Source organism: Camarhynchus parvulus, chromosome 6 (genome assembly GCF_901933205.1).
Source record: "Camarhynchus parvulus chromosome 6, STF_HiC, whole genome shotgun sequence".
NCBI lineage: Eukaryota > Metazoa > Chordata > Aves > Passeriformes > Thraupidae > Camarhynchus > Camarhynchus parvulus.
This window is the reverse complement of record NC_044576.1, coordinates 18,562,647-18,579,202: the sequence shown is the minus strand read 5'-3', so window position 1 is coordinate 18,579,202 and position 16,556 is coordinate 18,562,647. Positions and strand designations below refer to the sequence as shown.

Genomic DNA, 16,556 nt, shown 5'->3' with positions numbered 1-16,556 from the left:
TTTAGCAGTTTCCAAAGGCTATGTACTGCCTTCCCAGGTACCTCACTTCCAGCTACGTGGCATTTTGGAGGAGCTCCATGTGGCTGTGGGCACCCAGCATTGGCAGGGGTTGATTGCCAGCCTCTGGCACCCTGTGGCCAGCCTTACCTTGCCTTTCCAGGTCCTGTGGTCAGGTGCCAGCCATGGGACCCTACCCCACACACCCAACACACCAAAGGGCAGGTGAGAGCCAGCCCAGGTAGCTCTCTTCCTGTTTTGGCTGAGTCCTGATACTGGCTGGAGATGTTCTCCAGGAACTGATCACAGAACCAATGAAAGACATCTTTCTCACCCTGTAATCGGGAAAAATCAAACCTTTCCAGTGAAGTCTCCCCTTCTGTTGAAAGACTTTGTGAGATTTGCACAAATGAGTGTGTGAAAGGGAAAGGCCTCACAGCAAAGCTGCCAGCACTATACTGGTCCTTTGAATTTAGGAGCTGAGTCCGAAATTGGTGATGAAAGAAAGGTAAGGTGTTTTTTCAAGAGAATGATCTCCTTTATTCTGATTTGCTAACCTGAGTAAAAGCAAACTTGAACATGACATCTATATACTGCACGATAAGAAAGACAGAAGCCATGTTTTATGCAGATTTTTTTTTAATGAAGAAGATGCTTTCATTGTATCAATTTCTGCATTAGAAAAGCATCATATGCTCTGAAGGTTGCCTTCCAGAAATGATGGTTCTGTTGTGCTGCTGACCCTATTAACCCCGTGCTCCTATTTCTCTGAAGGTTTCAAACATTAGAAGAGGCTTACAAACACTGCTGACAACAACAGAGATAATTATTTTTACCTAGAACTGAGAGCTTTTAGTATCGAAAACTTGCACACATATACAAAACTCCATATACACACAGAAGCGCTTTCATGAAAAATAGAAATTGTACTTGCAGCAGAGTAGAATCTACACAGCAACACCTATATTTCTAATTAATCAGGTGTAAGGCAGGTAACGTTATTTTTTCAAGTATTTTTCCAGATACACTTTGTAGACTCATAACACCAGAGCTTTCCCTTCAAAAAAAAAAAAAATGGAACAGTCTGCATTTTTAATGTATGCAGAATCTTACATTGATTAAATAATGCAGGACCATGCATTTAAACCATTCCTTTTCTTCAAATGATAACTTCTTTCCTCTTGTAATGAATCCTATAGCTGGAGTCTTATATTGCACCTTTTAGTAAACAAGTCATAAAACTTCTTCAAGTCCTTAACAATCAAAAAAGGCTGGAACTTTTTTTAAAGGAAAGATATTGCTACAAAATTTGTAATTATTCCTTTTGCATATAATAACTTACTTGAGTTCAATCAGAACTGCTAATGAAAATGTCATTTTAAAACTTTGCTATTTATGTTAGAGAAATATTCAGAAATAAATTTCAAGTTACTCTGTGCAAGGTCTCTTCCAAACTAGCAGTAGAGGCTTTACTTAGCTCAGCACTCTCATTGTAAGAGTTTCTACCCTCCTGAGTGCAAGTTTTGCTTTGCTCACTGTCAGGATTATAAGACTGTCCCCCTTCCTGAGAGCTGGAAATAGCTGCCTTCAGTTTTTGCTCAATTTTATCAGCTACAGCACACATTTTTAACTCTCTCAGGCTTCTTATTAGGGTTCCATAGGCTCCCTTCATCCCATGACTTTGGTACCAGACTCGAAACAGCCTAATCTTCTGTTCAGATGTATCACCAGGAAAATCCTGAATGCTTTGGTCTATGGCAGGTTCTGATACATGGTGGTGACGAACGAATTTCTTGACTTCTGTGAGTGTCATCTCTGCCACAATGCCAGGAATGTGGCTGCTCAGGTCAACATCTAGGAGCAGGAAAGGAAATGAATGCACCTAGCTCTTTTATCTTACTGGGTTTTATCACCTGCATTCAGATTTGATACTTCTATTTGTGACTCAGTATGGTTTATGTGTGATTTTTTACAATACATGGCAGGTCTCTTTTTACATGTTCTGCCAGATGCTGGGTATTTAAAAGATTCAGGCTTGCAGCCCATATGGCTTTCTACCACCTAAAACAGAGTCTCAGCTCCCTCTGTAACCTATTCTGTCCTTCTATATCATGGAAGTGTGGTCATCTCTCACATACCCATTTTTCTCAAAATAGCACTGGGGAGAGGTCATGAAACAGGACAGGTCTTCTGTTGTGATACAGTCTTGGAGCTTATCTTTTTTCCTGTTGTGTACCTCTCCTCTGGATTTGTCCTTTAACAGAATGTAGGCTTGTAAATCTTCAATCCCATTGTGGACTGCTCCCTTATCATAAATATCCATGGTTATAGAAACAGTTTCTATTGCTGTTTCCTAGTGTCTGTACCACATGCAGAACTGATATTCACTTGTAGACAATGAATAATTGCTCCCTATACACAGAAATTCCTCCTGAGGCAAGACTTCCATGATGCCACTAAGTGTCTTGATGACCATTATATGAACTGGCACTTCTTTAGCAAGTGTTCACTTTTGTGCTGGCAGGACAGGTCTGGATAGTGACAAAGTCTACACAAAAATACTTTTTTTTTTTAGTTTAGGAATTTTTTATCTGCATCTGTTTTTTCTTTCTACTGAATTTTGATAAATTGTTTCTTACCTTCAACTATAAGAGGTACATTCTCCTGAAAAAAAAAAGCAGGAGAGAAAAAAGTAGAAACAACCTTTGTAAAATCCCACACTTATATAAGAGGATAAATACATTGCATGATAATTTTATGATTTTCTTTTCGTTTTCTCCATGATTCCTGTTTTATGAGTGAGAGAGTCAGACCAGACAGACAGACCTCTTTTGACTTGGGTAAGTTTGGGGAATCACCTCCTAATGCCTAGAATTATGCATGGGGACAGGAACATCCTGGGTTGGTGGAGGCTTGATGATTTATGAAGTTTTGATCATGGCTATGTGACTTAGGAAGCATTCCAACAATCCTGAAGATATAATACAGGGTTTCTCTTACTTCTCCCAAAAGAATTCTTGTGGTGAAATTTACTTCATTCTTGTCATAGAAGAGAGGCACACAAATGTTTGGGGAGACTCAGTGCAATTTAAATGGAAAAAAGTTCTTTGCATAAAGCTGAGTTTTTTATGATCAAAACAACAATACTTACATGCTCTCCTTTGTAAACCCCATTACCTGGGAGGCCCGTATTGATTGTAAGATGTTTCTGTTTTTTCTTGTCTGAAACAAAAAAAAAAGCATTTTTAAAATCTAGGGAAGGATATCTCTCCTTTGGACTCCAAGACTATAAAATTATATTTGAATAAGAAGCTGAATGTCTCCTTCATAGTGCAACAGGAATAAGTAGGGAATCACTTACACCAGACTATTGCTCCAGCTATTGCCAGTAGTACCAAAGCTACCAAAGCTACCAAAGCAATCCACCACAGTGTTGCTGGATCTGTTGGAACATTGGAAAATTTGCATGAAAGTTAAGTCAAGAAATGCAATACAGCAGCACACCAAATTTTAAACAAGACTGTGTCAGATTTTAAAAGCCCTCCTAACACAAAAGCCAAATATGTTAAAGACGTACCCTATGGTGAGGTGCCCCTAAAAAGGGGTAACAGCCCCTACACCTGCACAGCGATCAAGGGAAAATCACACTCTGCAGGTCAGTAGAGGGCCCAGTGGGACTGAGGCCCTGAGCTGTCAGGAATTACTATGGCCACTGTGTAGAACAGGACAATTGCAATTGCCTCTCAAAATACAGCATGCGCTGTACCTTGCTACATTTATTTGGTACCTTTCATTCCGCACACAGTGTCTGAATCTCTAGTACATTGCTTTTCAATTACACCGCTTCCACATCTGCAGAAAATATGAACACAAATTATTAGGGGGATTTTTTTCTCTCTTAAGCTGTTCAGAGTGCAAAGCAAAATTTTCTAAGATGTTTTATCAGCAAAATATGAAATATTTTGCTGATAAATATGCTGGTTTCATATTCCAAATCCCTGAACTTGGGGTTTGGAATTTAATAGGTACGAAAATGTTATGGAAATTTGTGGGAAAACAGCAGTGGGAAAACATATGAAATTATTTTTCAATGTAACAGTAGATCACACTAAGACAACAGGAAAGTGCTGATACTTTATTAGTCATTTTGAAATGCATATACAGACTCAGTGGATATATATTTTTTTCTATATTCCTTTGGAAAGCTTTCACGGCTGCAAATTGAGCTGACTGAACTCAGTCAGCTCAGGTGTAAAGGAAAATTGGTATGCTTTCCCTGAGGTTATAGATCACCTTAGCCTCTGCTTGAAACCAGCTGGAAAAAAATATGATTACATATTAACAATTTCATGCGTAGTGATGAAGGCATGAACTTACATGGTACATGGACTGCAAGCGTCACATCGTGTATGATTGCAGAAATGGTTCTTTGCACAGTCACACTGCGTGTCCTCTTCTGGGGTACAGTTCTTTACAACTTCCCAACCTAAAAACAGATGTCTTAAGTGTACTAGTCTGAAAAAGCAGGCTTCTGCCCACAAAGTCTTGTCCTCAGACTTGCTGATAGCTCCACCTCTGGAACTGGCGAGGCTTAGCTTTATAATACGCCGGAGCCTTTCTAAGGAGCTGGGCTGGCAGAGCTGCCAGAGAGACCTCTGCTGGACGGGAGCGTGAAAAACTCATCACACACTGCAGCTCTAAAGCTCATCACACACTGCAGCTCTAAAACTCGTCACACACTGCAGCTCTAAAACTCGTCACACACTGCAGCTCTAAAACTCATCACACACTGCAGCTCTAAAACTCGTCACACACTGCAGCTCTAAAGCTCATCACACACTGCAGCTCTAAAACTCGTCACACACTGCAGCTCTAAAACTCGTCACACACTGCAGTTCTTGCCAGGAGAGGACTCATTCAGCACAGCCAAATCCCAACTTCTTTTTCCCATTTAGTATTGTAAACTTCTGAGTTTCCAGAAGGAAACTCAGAAGATCACACAGCCAATCTCCCTACTTGATAATGAAGATGGGTTCTTTGCACTCCCTGACAGACAAAAAGTTTTACCTTTTCTTGAAGACCTCCAATGATGAGGAATTCCACTGTCTCTTTTTTGGCTAGCATATCCACGTTAAGTATTCCTCTTAAGAATCAAAACAAATTATTAATTTTCTCCTATCCTCAGTTTATATGATAATGCTATCTCCATCCATGAAAAAAATACTTCTGCATTAAAAATTACTGTATCTACCTACTATGAAAGCTATTTTCATAGGCATATATAAACAGAACAAATTTTTGAGTTACTACATTCAGTGCCCTGCTGTAATTTGAAACTACTTGATATTTCAAAATTTGGTGAAGCTCTACTGTGACATCAGTGCTGAAGTAACTCATGAAAATGGTGGATATGAATGATCATAAGAATGGTTCACATGGAATTCAGTGGTAATTTTCCTCTTGCCTATTGTCAGTCTACTGACTTCTCTTCAGCTACATTACTGTCTGCGGAATATTGTGACTAGCCATTACCCCTTTCCTCCCTTCAGTTTTAATAATTGTGACACATATAAAATACTGAATTGTTTCACTCTTACCAATTTCATCACCCACACAAAAATGCTTATTATAGCAGAAAATGAGAGGAAAGTTTTCTATCCATATTGAGGTCCTAAAGGAAGGAGAGAGCACTAAATATTGATATTCCAACAGGTGATCTGAGTATAACCATATTGGAGTTGAGAACTGTTTGTCCATTCACTAAACTTGATTTTGGGTATGAGGAATGAAGAACTGTCATTCCCTAAATCCAAGCAGAGGAGATCTACAGGACACCTGGTGGAACTGGTAGGAGATAAGTTTAATGGATTAAAAAAAAATAAATCTGTGATGGGTATTTATGCAACAGGTAGTGAATTTCTGCTGTCACCCAGCAAGTTCACGAACAAAGGGCTCATAAATAGACACTGCAATGATTAGGTAGGGACAGATTTCCAATGTCCTTTCCCTCAGCTGGGGTTGCTGATAGACAGCAGGGCCCAGACCACAGAAAGCAGACAGGTTGGTTTGTGTTATCCCTAAACAGCCCCTCCTGCCTGCACTGCTGAATGCAGAGCCCTGGGTGGGTGGGCCACTGCTGTGCCCCAGGAGGGCTGGCCTTACAGCCTGACACACCGTCCCAAACTGCATCCTGAGTGTCTTTCAAAAGACAGCAATCAGTTTTAAATAACATTATCAATTATGTGAAAGGCTATTAAAAATCATTACTTTTTACACCCCTGTTTTAAACAGAGGGTGAAGAAGAGGGAGAACTTGCCTTCCTTGACTCTAACCAGTTTGTACAGTGTCAGCTTAGCAAGGACTTTGGCTAAGCAAAGGCAGATATTTGGAGAAATAATGGGCCAGCTATTTGTCTTCCTACTTGGTGCTTGATGAAAGGGAGCTGGAGGATAAACTTACTACTTTCTCACAAATTCATTCATGTCTTACCACTAAAACTTTTGACTCTACGTGCTAACCACGACTAGGTATTATGGAGACTTTTCAGTGAAATCCTGTGTGAAAGAGGAGTCATTGCTACAGTTGCTATTTCTATAGACATACCAAAGTTGCTGTCACACAATTTGCATCTCAAACACTTGTCTAAGTCATTGGGGTGATTCATGAATTCCTTTCCTTTCTGACATGGAGCACAGTGTTTGGTAACATCTGTTGGGCAGGAGACATTTTTAACAAAACCTGTAGAGACAGAAAACCAACAATTTAGAGAGCAGCCACCAGCTCTAAGACTAACATCAGAATTACATTTTTAATCCCTAATACTTTTGATTCCAAATAAGGAATGTATATTCTTTGTGCATGTGTAGATGCACTCCAGGAATGTAGTATACATAACTTTTGATTATCCCCACTCTTCCTCCAATTTAATAGTGAAGGAGAACACACTAAAAAAACTGTACATGAAAAATTGGAAAACCCACAAACGTATGGAATCCTGTAGGCAAAAGCATGTGTTTTCACTTTTTCAACCTTTTTCAAACATGTGTATGTTAATTCTTGGCTCTTTTGTAACAAGCACGTTATGAGAGAACTACTCTCTGTAGTGAGAAGTTATTGGTGCATTGAGCTCAAGAAATATCTTTCAAGTGGCTAATATCCTGTAACAAAACAAAGATACAGCTGGAATGAAGCACTGCATCCAGGAAACCACCTCATGCCACTTCAGTATCCCAGCACAAAGCAATGTGCATGCTGTGGTGTCCCCTGTTAATGACTTCTCAACACATCATACTCACCACTTCTACATTTCTTGCAACACTGATTATCTGAACTGTATTCATCCTCCTTGCAGTTAACTTCCCTCCTGGAAATGATCCTCCTACTGGATGTTATTAGAGCTTCAGTATCATTTTTGCACTCTGTTTCAATAATTAGGAGAGCCACCTAGGAGAGAACAGAAAATTAGACGAAAAAATGTTTTGGACTGTGCACTAAAACTGTGTGTTTCAGTACTAGAAGAGTCACATTAATAGTGTTATCTATAACTAAACATATTAATATTCTCTCCCTTATTAAAACTGTTCATTACTTTAGATTTAATAGACAATGAGGGCCCATATTAAAGCCATGAACCCTACCACTACACTCTCCTTTCAAATTAATTTGTAACAGATCCATTTCTTTGAATTTTTTGCACTGTCAATTTGCACTGTCAATTGCATAGTGCTGGGAGCTTTTTGTTTGTTTGTTTTTATTTCTGCCATTAGGCAGGAGAGGTTTACTAGTGGCCCCTGCCCTGCCTCTTCTCATGATAATAATAAAGCACTCCAGCCCAGAGGCCAAATCATGGTTTTTGTATTATTTTGGAAGAAGGAGGAAGAATTATAAGGATAAATCTGGTATAGTTTGCCTTCTTCTCAGCAACATTTTCTGGGGAATTCTATATCTACTCTGCATACACTAAAGATGAGATGTCTGTATAATGCAGCTATGTATGCTGACCACAATTTCAGTTAGATGCAAAAAACCCTTTATGTTAAATTACCGAAAAAACATTTTGAACATCAAACTGGGCTCTCAAGTGAAGGAAGTGTTATCTGTTGCTAACTAATGATGTAACCAATAAGACCACTGCCTTCTACAGGTAGCCACTTTTCATCCTCTAGTCTATTCACAAGTGAGAAGGTAGAAAGAATTTTATTTCCTTAGCAGCTGCCTGTTTAAAATATATATAATATTAGTTACTTGACATAATTAAGAAGGCTTTTCTTTGCACCTGGAAGTGCAAAGCTCCAGCAGCTGAAACAGCATAATTAGCACTGGAGAAACTCTGGGTATGGATGCTCATCCCATCACTTCCCCTGTTTGGTGCTCTCTCTTCCTTTGCTGCCAAAGCTTTCAGGGTGCTCTCCTCTAAATGCCAGTGTAACGATGTAAAAAAATTAAAGTCTCCACAGAAGCTGTCAAGTGGATGTGTCAAATTAGTGTGATTTGTTTTCCTTTTGTCTAGGAGAGCTACCTCACTAAACACTGGATTAGAAAGTCCAATTAAAAAATAATCATTAAAATATAGTCAGGGATGTATGACCTGTCTGGTTTGGTTTTTCCTAAAGCAGTATGAAGGAAATGTCGAGAGAGTCATGCAAAAAATAGAATATAAGCAAAGAAGGAAACATATTTCTAAATTACTAATACCAGTAAAACCTTGCTTCTTTTACCAAATGCCTGCAAACATAATGTGTGCAAAGATGTGTTTCCTCACACCAACAAAGCTCTCTGCCTCTTGTTTATGCTTTTATACAAATGGGCTATGCTGGTGTGAGGGGCTACAGAAACAGAACATTTTCAGATGGATGCCCTCTGCTCCTGCTCACAGAGATGAACTTCCTGGTACACTTACAAGAAGTGGGGGTGACTTCTCAGAATTTGACACTTAAGCAGCACCAAATACCTACATTGGCTCTGCTTGCAGGGATGTCTTACAACATCTTCCTGTGGAAGGAATTATGATAAAACTGTGAAGACTTTTTTTTCAAAGCAATGCCCTAATTTTTTCAAACATTTTTCCTCTTGGATTTGCACCCTTGTAAAGCAATCCATTTGCTATTTACAAATTTTGGTGTGTCTCATAGGAAAAAAAACCAGAAAAGAATCAATAGTCATTTAGCTTCCTGTGCACACCTTAGTTGCTCTTTCTGTTGTCACTGAGCAGTAAACACTAATATCAGAAAGGAAGCAGTTTAGGGGCTTTTATACAGGCAGGGATGATAGGTGCTTTTTTATGACATGTACACTCAAGCAGTGGTTGTATGTTTTCAGCCTAGAATGAGTCACAGAGACTCTCTTTTAACTTTCTCAACCTAAAAAAAATAGTTTTGGTATCTAAACTGAAGACTTAGATTGCACTAAGTAGTCAATGGGATTAAGATCAATCAGCTGGGGAATCTACCCTTAGCAGAACCCATAAAAATATGAGCCCAGATTTTCTGGTTTTGCTGCATTTGCATTGCCCAGACAATGAAAAGAGTTTTCTACCTGCTCCCTCTCCTTCATCCCAACAGGGCCCTCCAAAATGCTTTCACCAACAGGTATTTGCTAAGGACACTTTTATGAAACCTGTTTTCATCTGCAGTTCTAGGGCACAGTGACAAGAACTTTCATTTCTTTGAATACTCGTGTCATTTTGGGATTTTCAGGCCTCCAGTTCTTCCTCTGTCAAAGTATTCCTCATGACATCTCAATCTATTTCAACAGGAAAGCTTCTGCAAGACACAGCTTATAGGTATGTAATCTCAGCTTTGGAAGTGTGTGAACACGTAATTTGCCTACAGGACTTTTTAAAACTTTACAAAGTTAACCACGAGAAACAAAAAATTCTGTTTTCTCCAGTTATCTTTATAATACATTTTATTTTTAGCAAGCCTCTTCTCCCATTTCTCATCTATGAATGCTGATGGACGAGAAGACTGATGGTTACAGTATGAGGCCTTTTTTTTCCACTCCACATTTGTTACATGGACCAAGGTGCATGAGCTCATCAGGGGCTTTCTAAAGTGTTAAAAAAGGAGGAGGAGGGATTTTTCTTGCTTTTTTTTGCCTCATGGAAGTTAAGTTGCTAAAACTATCTTCATTTTAATATGCTTTTCTCTGTAATTAATCTCCCTTGTATTAACTCTGTCAGGCTGGCCTTTTCAAAGAGTAATTTCGCTCAAAGGGTAATCTTAAGAGGATACTCTACTCCAATTCTTTCACTATGACAAGAAATTTCTTCTTCCAAAGCCTCAAGTATAATTTTTCCTCCAAGTCTTTTTTTTCTCCCACCAAGGCTGGATCTCAGTTAGTACCAAAATAACCTCTAAAAATAGTATTTCACATTCTAAAATCTTTTATGAAAAGAACAAAAATAATCCGGTTGCATTTTTTAAAGCCCAACAATGGGAGTTGGTATTTCCCCACATCTAGAAGCACCCTGAGCTTCTTAAATTCCAAGGGAAATGCGTGTGTTTAGTGCCTGTGAGAGCAAATAGCCTCAGACTGTTCAGCACCTTAAAACACTGTTCAAATTCAATCCCTTTCATATCTCAGCTGACTCACATGCAAATTAAAACAACATACTGGGCCTGGGGGTTGTGTGATGGGTTATTTTGCTGGGTTTTGCTTTTCAGAAGTACTGTACTACTAAGCACCTACTAGTAAATAGTACAGTAGTAACTGTAGTCAATACTACACTATTTGGAGAGTTGGGAGAGATATTAACAGCTCTCACCTCTCTTTGTTGAAGCTAAGCATGAATTAGAGCTTGGCAGATAGAAATCTAGCAACTCTCACCCTTTTCCTTTTCTAGCACAAAATGGTTTTCTTACGATTTTCTCTTTGTTCAGTGAGTTACTGCAGAGATGAAGGTGGTTACAGTGGAAACATGCACAGACATGTTTCCAGAACTGGGGCCCTTACACCTTTCACTTGAGTCTTGGGCCAGCCCATCATTTTATGGCTGTTTATGCATGTACATGTAAATGTGTGTATTAGTTTTCCATGATTTGAGGAAGAAAGGCCAATGCAGTAATGCAGGAACCTTGTTCTCAAAGGTACATCTTCTGAACTTCCAGAAAAGTGCCAGCTCTGTAGTCATATCATAATTACAAAATATTTACATAACAGTTCACTCTCTGGCCTATTCCTGCGGAGGGCTGTCTTGAGGTGATTTTATGGTGGTACTTCATTCCCTAAAGGCCAGCTGCATGGCTAGGAGAGGTTGAAGATGAAGCAGGAGGCTGGGCTGGAGCCTGGGAAGGCCAGGCATGGGCTCGGTTCTCTCTCTCTCTCTGGCATGCTTTGGGCTGTGACTCGGACTGTTAGCTCACTGCCTTTGCTCCATCTGTATCCCTGGTTGCTCAGGCAAGAAGCTCTTTTTTGTCTTTCCCCACCTTTTCCCCTGGACTTCAGCAGAAATCATTCAGTGGTTTCTTTCTGGGTTTTTTTTCCACTTATCTGTTTTGGCTTGCAGTCCAGGGAGCCTACGGGGGCAGTGGGAAAGACCCAGGCCAGCAAACAAAGGACACTAAACCCCACCAGTTTCACCTGCTGTGAGGAGCAGACCAAAGCCAGAAGCTCAACAGCTTTGCCTGAGCTGCTGTGTGGATTTGTTTTCTTCCCTTTCCTCAGACAAATGGAGCGGCCACCATCCTTGCCCCCTGGCCATGGGGCTGGGTTGGGGGTATAAGGTTCAATTTATTTTTTCTGTCTTGTGGGTATCTTGCTTTGTTAATAACCAGGGTTTATTTTCACTTGCACCCACTAGTATTCATTTCTCTCATTGGCAAAAAGGGATTATTGAAGCCCTTCCTCTTCTCAGAGGAAACATTAATTACAGAGCGTTTTCTCCTAAAATCTGTCTCTAAACTGATACAAGTGTGTCTCTCAGTGGTACGTAGTTTTGTAGCTTTTTCTACATGGAGAACTCAGATGTTTTCTAACTTCATAGACCATGGCTATTTTTGCATGACTATGCCTAAATCTTCTTCTACTCGAGTGCAGTGTGGAGTTCCTTGCAAAATTGAAGTCTCGTTCAACAAACTGTTTTCATGTTCTGGTTTAACCAAATAACATGTCAAACTCTGACCAGGTTAACTATTTTATATGTAGTGAAACAACATGCTAATTAAAACAAAAAACTTTTTAAAAATAGAAATTATGTAGGAATGCTACAGACTTTCTAAGGTATACTGAAATTTGGAAACAACTGGAAAATAAGAAGAGAAATTATATATTCTTTGGAGCGGTGTTATAAATGAAAGTATTTTTAATCTTAAGACATATATTCTGAATAGTTTTAACATACTGAGCTACACTGACATTTCTGTCACTAGTTGGCTGCTCCTGTACAGGAACAGGTAATACACACTTCTGTCAGCAGATGAGAATCCTTCTTTGTATTTAATTATGCTTTGATGATTTGTGCAGGGGCATGGATAGAGCTCTCTGAAATACTTTAAATGTTTTACTACCTGTTATGCAGTTGATCAGATCACAATTTGATTGGTTTATACATTAAGACTTGATTTTAACCTGACAAATCGCAAAACAAACTGCGTTTGTTGGCAATAAAACCACATTGCAAAGAGACTTGGGGGGTCAGCTGCAGTGAGGTGTCTCTGGAACGGGAGAACTGGGCTGGGGAAGCAATGTGTTCTGCATGCACACTTCCAGGTGGCTATGCTGTCCAGCAGGGCTCGCTGCCACCTGTCTCGTCCCCCTGGCATCCCTTGGCTCGGGGCTGCCTCGGAGCAGCTCTGGCCGGGCGCAGGCCAAGCCAGGCAGTGTGCTGCCCTGGAGCTGCCTGCCGCTGCAGCAATGCGCTGGACCAGCGGAGACCCTGCGCTGGCCACCGACACACACTGACACGCTTCCTTACTTTTGCAGCTGACGGCGGCCGTTCGGAATGGATCTTTGTCAAGGTAACTTTACTGATGAGAGTGAGACAGGAGACCGAAACTCTCAGAAGCTGCAGGGACTCACTGTGTGCACAGGCATGGCTCAGGCAAAAGGGAAGGCCCTGCCCTACTGATTCCAGTAAATGCTGTACACTGACGGCAGGCTTGGGCCATTCCTCTGGCTTCTCCTGGGTCACTGTCATAGAGGTTCAAACTCCTCCCCTAGAGGTATTTGCTTTTATGTTGCTTTCCCAGCTCTCTGGTAGGGATCGGCGGAGGTGCAGCGCAGGTCGGCTCTCACCGAGCCCGGTTTTATCCCGCACCTCCCCGTGCTGGCGGAGCGGGGACTCCGCACCTGCCTGGCCCGCGGCTCCGGCCGCTGTGGGTGCCTGCGGAGCAGTGCCAGCTGTCCCTGGGTCCCCCCACCTACAGCCACCTGCATCCATCCCCCTTTTCTTCCGTCCGCTTGACACAACACGCCCTTCACTGAGCACCCTTCAGAAGCGCCTGAACTTGAAAGTGAGTTTTTTCCACTTAAAACCTCACCTAACGAACTGACTGAAATGTCGGTAATAAGTTCGCCACGGTCGGTGGCAAGCAGCAGCCGGGCAGCGCTCCCCGCCCGGCGGCGCCGCGCTCCTCGTCCCCGCCCGGCCCCGCCGCCCCGGCCGGGGCTGTCCCCGCCGCCCGCCCGCCGCCCTGCTCGGGCGGACACTTACGAGGAGCAGGGCGAGGAGCCTCCGGGCCATGCTGCCGCCGTCCCGCACCGTCTCCATGCCGCCGCTGCCCGGCACCTCCGACGGGAAGTGGCCCGTCCCTGCGGGACAGCCCGCGCCCCGCCCGCCGCTCCTCCCATGTTGGCAAACGCGGCCCGGCCCGCCCCCGGCACGGCCCGGCTCGGCACGGAGCGGGGGGGCTGGGCTGGGCCGGCCATGGGGCAGGGCAACCCGGGCGCGGTGATCCGGCCCCGGGCAGCGGCTCCGGCCGCCGGGAGAGCCGCGGACACCGGCGGGACCGCCCCGAGCCCAGCGCCCCGCGGTGACCGGGACAGAGCGCTCGGAGCTCCCGCTCGGGTGTCCCGGGCGCCGCGGGGACCGCGGGTGCTTGGCCGGAAAGACACCCGCTCGGCAGCTCGGGGATGCCAGGCGCGGCCCCGAGGTCACCGAGTCAGCGGTGCTGGGAATGAGACGTTCGATTCCTGAGCTTCAGGTGCTGGGCGGAGCTATTGCCTCCCTACCAGGGCAGAAACTCTGCTTTTCAAGTACTGCCAAGGACGGGCAGTCCCGTGTGGGTAGAATGGAACAGGCACTCAGGACGGGCTAAACTGCAGCAGGCAGTACTGCCCTTTGCTGTCCTACTGAAAGAGTTGCTCAAGCCCGTGACTTCTATTTGCTGTCTGTTTCCAGTCAGTTCTTGTGTTTTTCCTGCAAGCTTTCAGGGGTTTGAAATGCTGGTAGTCTGGCCTCCTTTGTAGAGTTAGAAATGACGTGATGGAGTTAGTTATCGATATGTGTTTTCATCTTTCAGGTTTTGACATGATTCGATTGCCTCGGGAGGACCATGGTTGCAATCGAGCTGGCATTTTCATTTTAAACACCATTTTTCAGTGGTTTATGACTCAGATTTTCAAAAACCCTTCAGCTTTTCTGCTAGTATGGCTCTTAGTTGCAATACATAACATCGACAAAAAAATAGCTACTGTTTTAAATACTTCAGGCTTTTAAACCACTTCCGGATAAACCAAAAGTACTGCTGACACGCTTTTAGAGATGCTGCCTTTGGAGTACCCTTGAACAATCCACTTTTTGCCTTCCCAGTGGCAGTATGGAATGTAAGGAAGGAGAGGCATCTCTCTTGGGTGCAGTGCCTGGGTTACATGTCTCTGGTTCCTACTGGGCAAACCCAAAGCAGCGTATCTGTGAGGCTGCTAATTTTAGCGGAAATTTGCGTGCGGGTAGGGGTGCAGTAGGGACTGCAGGCAGTGTTGTCCAGATCCGGATTGTTGCTGCAGCAGAAAGCTTGGTAGAATTGTTTCCAGATCCATCGCTCGAGGGGATTGTGTTTTGTCCTAAAATCAAAACCTTATGTGGCTGGGCCCTCAGCAGGCATTGCTCAGGGTACAGTGGCACCTTGGTGTGCCTCTCGCACTATTTGCCCGGTACCTTCCTCTGATGTCGCTCTAGTCTGTGGGGTGCATGTGGTTTGCACTCCTCCCTGCCCCCAGGGCGTGATGACTGTGTGCATGAAGCTTCTTTGCGGTGAGCTGTTTTTCTCTTAGGTAGGGAGCTTTGAGAGATGTTTGAGAAGCCACCAGATTCATGTCAAAACAACAGTGCCTGCATGTGATGTGAAGTCGTACCTTACGTAGTTAATAACTGTAGTTGTGGGGTTTTTTTAAATATATATAATGGAGAAAGAGAAATGCGTTTGGAGGGCTTTTTTTTGTTTGATGAGAAGACAAAGGCCTCTGCATGATTTAATGTGAATCAAGCAAAAACTGTTTATGGTGCTTCTAAACATTGTTTAGATTTACTTCTTATCTTGGCCTACACAGTCACGCATTGTTTAATTGGTAGCTCTGCTTTGCCCATGCATCTCTTGATTGGTAGCTCTGCTTTGTCCATGAGGCAAGCACGCATCTTCTCCTTCATCTAATTGGTAGATGCTGTGTCATTTTACTCGAGTTGACGCCCCTATGTTTGTCAGCAACTTTTCTGCTTCTTCTTTCTTCTTGCAACATCAGCTTTTTTATCCACAAAGATGATGTTGTTCTTTAGTTCCAGAAGGTTAGGGTGGTTCATTTAGTGTATGTCCTGTAAATATGATCCTACAGTTTGATTATTCTAACTGTGAGAATAGTCAAACAAATAGTTGGTATCAGTGAGGACTATAATGCCAGTGTTTTCATCTTTGCTCTGTTCCTTGTGTTGCAGCAGCTTCTTTTCAGCTGGTAAAAGTGGCATCATCGACTCTTTTCTTTACTCACCCTTCATCTAAAGCTTAATTCTTGTGTCAGCTGCGGCCTGCTAAGCAGTACAGGCTCTGCAGTTTCTCTCTGCCAGCAGATGGCCTTGTGCCTTGCCTAATGTGGGAACAGGGGTCAGGCTGGGGCAGGATGCAACTCGAGGAACATACACTTTTTAGCTCCTTTGCAATTCCAGCTTAAAAAATGTAAGATTCTGGAATTAAAGTGATTTTTTTACTGTGATGATTTAATTTGTGTGTGGCTGTGTGTTGTGTTTCTTTTTCCCCCTTGAAATTGTTGTCCTATGTCACATGTACACTGGTCATAGGAAATTCTGCTCTGAGCAAAACCACCCAGGGAATAATTTTGGACACACATGGTGACAGTATTCTTGCATTTGGTGTTTCTGAGTTGGAATCATTATTCACACCTTAACTGGCATCAAACCTTTTCTTCCCTCTCCAGAAAGCTGCTGCACCTAAAGAAGCTGATTCTGTTGATGTATTATGATATTGTGGATTGCTAAGTTTTTGAGAAGATTAACTTAGCTAGTCTCTCCAGGTGAAGAAAAATTTGTCAAGGTGCAATAAAACATAACTGAAGGCCCAGAGCCCTGTGCATTACATTGGTCTCACCTCAGAATATTGAATCCATATTTATAT

At 42.6% G+C, this 16,556-nt stretch overlaps 1 protein-coding gene across 1 annotated transcript; it reads right to left on the bottom strand.

The window, feature by feature from the left end:
* Positions 1-492: 492 nt before the first annotated feature.
* Positions 493-15,892, bottom strand: FAS (Fas cell surface death receptor). The gene is made up of 10 exons (XM_030951297.1): positions 15,795-15,892; positions 13,649-14,105; positions 7,293-7,440; positions 6,601-6,735; positions 4,375-4,483; positions 3,785-3,849; positions 3,359-3,439; positions 3,149-3,219; positions 2,637-2,661; positions 493-1,851 (listed from the first exon to the last, which is right to left on the bottom strand). The coding sequence occupies exons 1-10, from the start codon at positions 15,890-15,892 to the stop codon at positions 1,421-1,423; spliced, it is 1,620 nt and encodes a 539-aa protein (XP_030807157.1). The 3' UTR covers positions 493-1,420.
* Positions 15,893-16,556: the final 664 nt, after the last annotated feature.